The following is an 8355-nucleotide window of genomic DNA, read 5'->3' as shown; positions in this document are numbered from 1 at the left end:
AGGTCATGTTGGAAACAACAGTTTGACAGAGATACTAAGCAACAAGCAAGGTCCTTAGCAATTTTTATGGCAGACAATAAATTAAAAGAAAATGGTGGAACACAAAGCACATCTTGTAAAATAATGTGCTCAGTAATTCTAATAGTTCCTATATGTGTGATAGGTACCTTTTCCCCATTGGGAAGCTTAACTTAATAAAATACATTTGTTGTGACTATGTTGAAAAAGGAGGGGTTGCAAGTTATGTGGTTAGTTGCCCCGTGTCCAAAATCCAAGGAACACTAGAAAAACTGGAAGGTCTCTATGTATAGGCTGAGAGGCAAGAAAAAATACTAGACATCTTGGAAATACTGGCTGTGTTTGCTATAGTGGGAAAAGTGGTCTGATGTTGCCCTGCAGAAGACTTGATTGAGTGATCCTTTTGCTGTAGCAGAAGACTAAAGTGTGTCCCTGCATCTTACAATGTGTGCAGTAAGGCCTCTCACGCCTGTTGGCAGATTTGAAGTTGCCAAAATTCCCTTTAGTAAGCATGGCCATAAGGTTAGGGGAAGAGGTACTAGAAATCATCTGGTGTTGTTTCTCCTGCTATTGAACCATGGAGAAAACCCTGTTCAATGTAGGCATAGGTTCAGTCAATATGATCTGGCCCCTAACATTAGAGTAGCAGTCACTTAGGCCCATAAGGAACTGGATGACACAGTCCCTTTGGTACCTGTCCCTCGGAATTTTCAATTGACCACAACTACATTCAAGCATAGGGTCATAAAGAATTAGTTCATCCCAAATGGTCTTGATTTTTACAAAGTAGATGCTTATTGAGTCATCTCCTTGTGACTGACTTGCCAAAGATTTCTTCAACTGAAAAATGTGCGGTCCATTTTGCTGTGATAGCCTATCTTGTAGCTCATTCCAAATAGCATAAGCATCATCAATGTAGACTAAGCTAGTTCTCACAGAGCTGCTTACTGAGTTGTGAATCCAGGACACCACTACATCATTGCAGCGTTCCCACGCCTCCATGAGGGGATCATCCTGACTTCTAGACCTTCTGATGTCTCCATTAAGGAAGCCAATCTTGTTCTTGGCCCTGAGTGCTCTTCACATGGCTCTAGACCAGGTAACATAGTTTTCTGTGGTTAAGAGATCAGTAACTAAATTGTCCATTGTGTTATCCCTATTCTCTATCCGATAGGGATTATTTTGAAACATGTTGTTGATTATTTTGGTTCATTGATTTGTCTTCCATTGTTCACAACAACTACTGCTTTGGTACCATGTAAGAAATCAAGCTGCAGAGTAGCACTTGGGAAGCAAAGGATAAGAAGAGAAATATCAGAAGGAAAAATAGCTCCAAATGGAAGAGGAAGCTATGAAATTTCTCATTAGATATTGAAATGAAATTACAGAATACAATATATAGAGAAACATGTATCAAAGGCACCTATAACTATCTGCACAAAGAAAACAATTGTATATGCTGCTATGTAGCAGCCAGCTCTACATACAGACAAGTCTAAATAAAAAGAGAAGAAAAAGGACTAATGACTCCACTACAAAGAATGAATATACACAGAAAAAATGTCCCTGACATTGGTACAGCCATGGACCATTATACTTAGGTGATTGCATCTGCTGAGGCCACCTTCTGTGTTGTACCTTCCTTTGTTGTATTTTCACTTTCATGCTCCAATAGTTTCGTTGGGGTAGCTCTTGGTCCATTATTGGCTGGCTGGGAGGAAGTAAGCTTTTGCACTCATGGGACTATTAATGCTTATTTGCATGTGTGTATGTGTATTTTCTTAGGGTTCCTGAACTTGTAAGTCATAATATTTTCTACAACTTTGCTACGATCCGAGTCTATATCAGGGCGGTTGCAGCATCAAATAGCCTTTATTTACAATGGTCTGTCAAATTTAAATTATCGGACTATGTATATCTGAAATAGCCATATTTTTGGTACGGTGGGTTTAGCATTCTTACCAAATATGAGCTAAATCAAATAGCAAGGGAAAACATTCAAGAAAAAGCCTTTAATAACAATTTGAAAGCATAAATTATTAATGCTCTTTTATTCAGTAGTAAGCTGGAAAAATTAATTCAGCTCATAGAAGAGGCATAGTACTATATATAAATGTTTGTGCTATTTAGAATTTGCAGCTACTGTGGGTTGCACTCGTTGGATTTATGTTTGGACTTATAATACAATCTTTGGCTGCAAATCTTGGAGTAAGCACTGGTAAAGCTACAAAGCAAACAAATTCTACCCCAAAATCTCCAATATTATTGTTTCTGCAGTATCATCTTTCCTTCTTTTTTTTTTCTTTTTTTGGTAGAATTAACTAGCTAATTAAGTAAGATAAATTCCACTTATGTATCTTCTTTCAATATATTTTTTTTGAATGGCTTAAAATGTATCAAATAATACTTGCATGTGATTTAGAATATGATAAAATAGGCATCTTTACTGATAATGCTATGGCATTTTATTTTTTTATATATTTTCCAACAAGCCTGGTCGCAGGGTAGCACTACCATGCGTTGTGAGGATAAATGCTTTTACTTAGTTCATGTTTGTTGTAGTGTATTAGAGTTTGATTAAAGCAATGTATTAACTTTGTTATCTTTCTTGTCTCAAGTCTATGATGGCAGAATTAAAGAAAGCACAAAATTGGTTGGACTTCTTGGCTACAGGAATTGACAATGGATTATATGGCCGAACGTATCTTTTCGCTTACTTGAAGTTGCTATTTTGTGTGCAATAAATCTATGTGCAATCACTTTTGTGCACTCCACTGATGTGATTGGCTGTGTCACTTTTTTTTAATATAAAATAATTGTTTTGGCATTTCACATCAGTAAAGTGTGCAAGGTTTGCGTCTCCCTGCCAGAAGTTAACGTTGAGACAGTTTCTGCCCCAGAGGTTGTTGAGGTGGGCGACGTGAGGTTCCGAGTTACCATGGAACAGGAGGGGCTATTGTAGAGGAGGGGGGGCTTTGATCTTGGTGATGGGAGGGTTTCTATCCCTGAGTCCCCATTTGAATACTCTCTCGAGCATGAGGTTGGTTCGTAGAAGCCCCCTTAGAGGTCAAATTTGAGGCTCCAACGACAGGAGGGGAAGATTAAAGGGATGTGGGGATTGAAGCTAGGATGGTTTCAATGGGGGCCAGTGAAGTCTTACTTGCCCTATTGGAGACTGAAGCCGAGATGGTGTTAATGCAAGCCAAGGAAGACCTAGCTGTTGCGCTTGAATCCTGGCTGAGATGCGGTTGGTGGATATTATTAAAGTCTCAACCACTCCACTTGAGATGAGGCTATGATTTTAGGCTACGGTGGGAGTAAACCTCCTACTGGCAAGGACATTGGATCGGTGCCGGAGCAAGTCCCATTCGTTTGTCCAAGGGGAGCCTTTGCCCAAGAGGAACCAGAGCCTGAGGAGGACAGGGACCAAGTCGACGAGCCCAGGTCGAAACCTCGACGCGGTGCCGAGGCCCACCATCACCCTAAGGAGCAGGGGGTCAGATATTGGATTCCCATTTACCTCCCTATCAATCGAGATCTAGGCAGTCGCTTACAGACCTCTTCTCTGGGGTATGTTCTATCGGGCTGCTTTCGCAGGCATTGGAGCATGGAACCTCCATAGGCCTAAATTCAATTCCCAACACCTTCCTAGAAGACCCCATCGACTGACTTTTCGTTTCCATGTAGACCTTTGTACTTTGTATTTATTTGCGCTTTTTTGTTCATGCATTTGTTTGCGCTCCTTGTACTTTTTACTTTCCCATTTCCCATTTCCCTTTGTCGCTTTGTCTTTATTTTCGCTGTCTGTAAAAAAACTTGAATTAAGCATCACAAATAACCTGACCTTAGACCCAAGATAATCAAAGTTGCGTTAGGGAGGTTGAGTAGTTCATAAGACTGGGCTCACCTCATAGACTTGTAAACTTGAGGGGGGTCAAGCAGTTTAGAAGTCTAGATTCTCCCCTTAGACTTGTAAACTGGTTGGCCTTATCTTCCAAACTTTAAAACTGAATGGAGATCAAGTAGTACGTCAGACTTGACTCGCCTCGTTGAACTTCGTAGGCATGAGGGGGGGGGGGGGGCGGGCAGTACGTTAGACTAGACTTGCCCCTTAGACTTGTAAACTAAATGGCCTTACCTTGCAAACTTTGAAACTAGATGGAGGTCAAGCAATACGTCAGACTGGACTCGCCTCGTTGACCCTCGCAGGCGTTGGGGGGGCGGGGGGTCGAGTAGTACGTTAGACTGGACTCGCCCCTTAGTCTTCTAAACTAGATGGCCTTGCCTTGCAAACTTTGAAACTGGATGGAAGTTGAGCATTACATCAGACTAGAATCACCTCACTGACCCTCATAGACGTGAGGGGAGATCGAGTAGTACGTTATACTGGACTCACCCTATGCCTTGAAACTGGATGGAGGTCGAGCAGTACGTTAGATTTGACTCATCTCATTGACCCTCACAGGTGTGAGTGGGGGTCGAACATTACGTTATACTGGACTCACCCCATAGAGTTGTAAACTGGATGGAGGTCAAGCAGTAGGTCAGACTGGACTAGCCTCGTTGACCCTTGCAGGTGCAAGAAGGGTTAAGCAGTACATTAGACTGAACTCGCCCTATGCCTTGAAACTAGATGGAGGTCAAACAGTACGTCAGACTGGACTCGCCTCGTTGACCCTTGCAAGTTCCAGAGGGTGAGTAATACGTTAGATTGGACTCACTCTATGCCTTAAAATTGGATGGAGGTCGAGAAGTACGTCAGGCTTGACTCACCTCATTGACCCTCGTAAATGTGAGGGCGGGTCGAGCAGTACGTTAGACTGGACTTGCCCTATGCCTTGAAACATGATGGAGGTTGAGCAGTATGTCAGACTAGACTCACCTCGTTGACCCTCGCAAGTGCAAGGGTGGTCTAGCAATGCGTTAAAATGGACTCGCCCTATGCCTTGAAATTGGAGTGAGGGTCAAGCAGTACGTCAAGCTGGACTTGCCTCGTTGACCCTCGCAGGTGCGAGGGGAGTGGGAGTCAAGCAATATGTTAGATTGGACTCACTCTCTACTTTGAAACTGGATGGAGGTTGAGGAGTACATCAGACTAGACTCGCCTCGTTGACCTTCGTAGGTGTAAGAGGGGGTGGAGCAATATGTTAGACTGGACTCGCCCTATGCCTTGAAACTGGATAGAGGTCAAGCAGCATGTCAAACTGGACTCCCCTCGTTGACCCTCGCATGTGTGATGGCTGGGTCGAGCAATACGTTAGATTGGACTCGCCCTATGCCTTGAAACTAGATGGAGGTTTAGCAGTACGTTAGACTGGACTCGCCTAGTTGGCCCTCGAAGTGTGACTTGGGTTGAGCAACACGTTAGACTGGACTTGCCCTATGCCTTGAAACTAGATGGAGGTTGAACAGTACGTTAGACTGGACTCACCTTGTTGACCCCCACTGGTGCGAATGGGGGGAGGGGAGGTCAAGCAGTACATTAGATTGCACTCACCCTATGGCTTGAAAATTGACGGAGGTCGGGCATTACGTCCGTCTCAACTCGCCTCGTTGATTTGGATGGGAATAAACATACTCCTGGGAGACAAACACTACTTTATTTATTGTTTATAGACTATTGAAACAAATACAACTTACACTTTTAACGAAAGAACTTCTACAGGTGTTTGGCATTCCACGGGTGTGGTAGGTCCTTTCCTTGTGCATCTTTGAGCCTATACAAGCTTAGGCAGTTGTTTGCCATGACTACGTAAGGACCCTCCCATCTCGGCCACAACTTTCCTTCGTCCTGAGTGGTTATCCCAACTTGCCTTAGCACTAGGTCTTCGACTTTGAAGGATCTTGGCCGGACTCATTGGTTGAAGCAGTGTTCCGCCCTTCTTTTGTTTATCACTTTCCTTACCTCTACTTCTAACCTTCTTTCTTCTAACAAGTTGTGCTCTTCCTCCAATCTCGTGCAGTTGGAGTCTTGATCAAGTTGTTGATCCTGTAGGTGGGCATTCCTACTTCGACGACTGATACTACCCATGTCCGTAGGTGAAGTTGAAGGGGGTTTTGCCTTTCACAGTCCTAACCGTGGTTTGGTAAGCCCGCAACACCCCTATGAGTTCTTCTGCCTATGTTCCCTTCTTGTCGTTGAGCTTCTTCTTAAGGATCATGAGTAATGTTTTGTTGGTCGCCTCAAGTTGCCCATTGGACTATGGGTGTCTTGGGGAGGAATACTTAAACTTGATTCCCAGGTCCTTGCACCAGTCATGGTAATGGTTCGATTCAAACTACCTTTCGTTGTCTGATATGGTAAAATGGTGGATGCCGAACTTGCAAATGACCACCTTCCATAGGAACTGGGTGATATTGCTCCCTGTTATTGTCGCTAGGGCCTCAACTTCAATCTATTTAGTAAAGTAGTCTATAGCCACAACTACAAATTTACCCCTCGTTTGCTTGGAGGAAGGGGGTCGACCAAGTCAATGCCCCATTGTACAAAGGGTCATGGTGACGTGATTGATGTCAACTCCTCTGGTGGGCAATGACGCACTGGGGAGAACTCCTGGCACTTTTGACATTTTCGAATGAACTTATCTGCATCTTTGAGGGTGCGGGGCCAGTAGTATCCTGCCCTCATTACTTTGCCCACCAATGATTTTCCTCCCAAATGGTTATCGTACACTCCTTCATGTACCTCCGCAAGGATGAACTGCGCTTGCTCAAGTGAGACACACCTTAGGAGGGGCACATAATTACCCTGTTTGTATAGGACCCTGTTAGTAAGGATGAAGCGAGCCGCCCTATTCTAGATTTTCTTCACTTCCCACTTATCATCGAGTAACTCGTTTCCATCGAGGTACTTGATTATGCTTGCGGCCATTATAGAGCTCTCGACCTCACCTCTAAGATCTCGACCCCTATTGCGAGCATCTCTACATTCCTGGCCACTATCTGCTCTGGTAGGGGCGAGTCTTCCTACCAAGACGTAGCTCGCGCCAGCTTATCTAGCTTTTAGTTCTCGGCTCTTGGTATTTGCTGAATTTGAAAATATATAAAGTGGTCGCTCTTGTTTCTTACCAGCATCAAGTATTTTTTAAAATTTTTCGCTCTTCATAAAGAATTCCTATCGAACCTGGTTGATGACTACTTGGGAGTCAGCTTTCACCTCTATCTCATTGGTGCCAAGCAACTTAGCAACTGCCAAGCCAGCCAGCTGATAAGTATTATTTTTATGTGATTTTTTTCACTCTTTTATTTATGAAAAATGTCATTTTTTCTTCAATACTATTGACCTTTTTTCTGTATTTTTTTATTTATTTTATTAGATTTGAACAAATGAGAAAATTTAGTGCAAAATGAGAGCATTTTGGTACAAAAGAAGAGACTACGGATCCAGATCGATGAGCGGTAGCGAGATTTAAAGAGAGCCGATGAGATTTGGGTCGATGAGTCTTGTCCCATGGGCAGCAAAGATATTTCTCTCACCCAAAAGGTGAGAAAACTTATCTCTCGGTAGACGAGGAAACTTGTGACCAGAAGGCGTGAATATTTGGCAACAAGGCTCTAGGTGGTTAGATTGGGCGACTAGTCTAAATGACCAACTTAAAAGACTAACCTAAACCACATCGTGGGCAACAACTAGAAAATGCGAGATGAGTCTTTCATCCTGGCCGGGAGTCTTTCCACTCGGTAGGCAAGAAGAGGGTCGTGTTGTCTTTGTGGCCTCCACGCCCGTTCATTTGTGACCTCCACGCCAGTTATATTCAATGCACACGACATTTAATCGGTGGGATAATTCCTCCCGACCGTGATCAATCGGTTGCTGACCACCAAATTTGAGTTTCGCATTCAATCTGTTGGTGACCAAATCCTTTTGAGCTCCACAATTCAAGCCGCGTATCACTGAATCTTCCATTTTAGATATTCCAGTTATTCTTGGGATAATTCCTTTTATATTAATATTTATTTTTAGAAATTATTTTTCAAATCTTTAGGCTAGATTGTAGCCACAGTTATCTTTTTCTAGATTTGAATTTTGGCATCTATTTAATCTCGACTTGTGAGATGAATAGAGGAGAGTTTTAAATCGGGGTCGAGAGCTTTTATGTTTTAGAGTTTGAGTCTGAGTTTAAAATTCCAAAATTTATTCTTGAAATGTTATTTTGAGAAGGCGGAACTGGGAGAGGCGAGAGCCGCATGCGTCATTAACTGACTTCAACGAAGAACAATAGTTTTATTATTTTTCTTTTCAATTTCATTATGAACTAATTCTATTTTCTGGAGCTTTGATGTAGCCTAGCATTGAACACATAATTTATATTCCAAATTATTTTATTTATAATATTT

The 8355-nt window shown here is 42.6% G+C and overlaps 1 protein-coding gene across 1 annotated transcript; it reads right to left on the bottom strand.

Annotated features, from left to right (window-relative positions):
- Nucleotides 1-585: 585 nt before the first annotated feature.
- On the bottom strand, nt 586-1020 carry LOC118348636. The gene has a single exon (XM_035690697.1). The coding sequence runs from the start codon at nt 1018-1020 to the stop codon at nt 586-588; it is 435 nt and encodes a 144-aa protein (XP_035546590.1).
- Between the last annotated feature and the right edge of the window lie 7335 nt (nt 1021-8355).

The sequence above is a fragment of the Juglans regia genome, chromosome 1 (assembly GCF_001411555.2).
Source record: "Juglans regia cultivar Chandler chromosome 1, Walnut 2.0, whole genome shotgun sequence".
NCBI lineage: Eukaryota > Viridiplantae > Streptophyta > Magnoliopsida > Fagales > Juglandaceae > Juglans > Juglans regia.
This window is presented reverse-complemented; position numbering and strand designations above follow the sequence as displayed.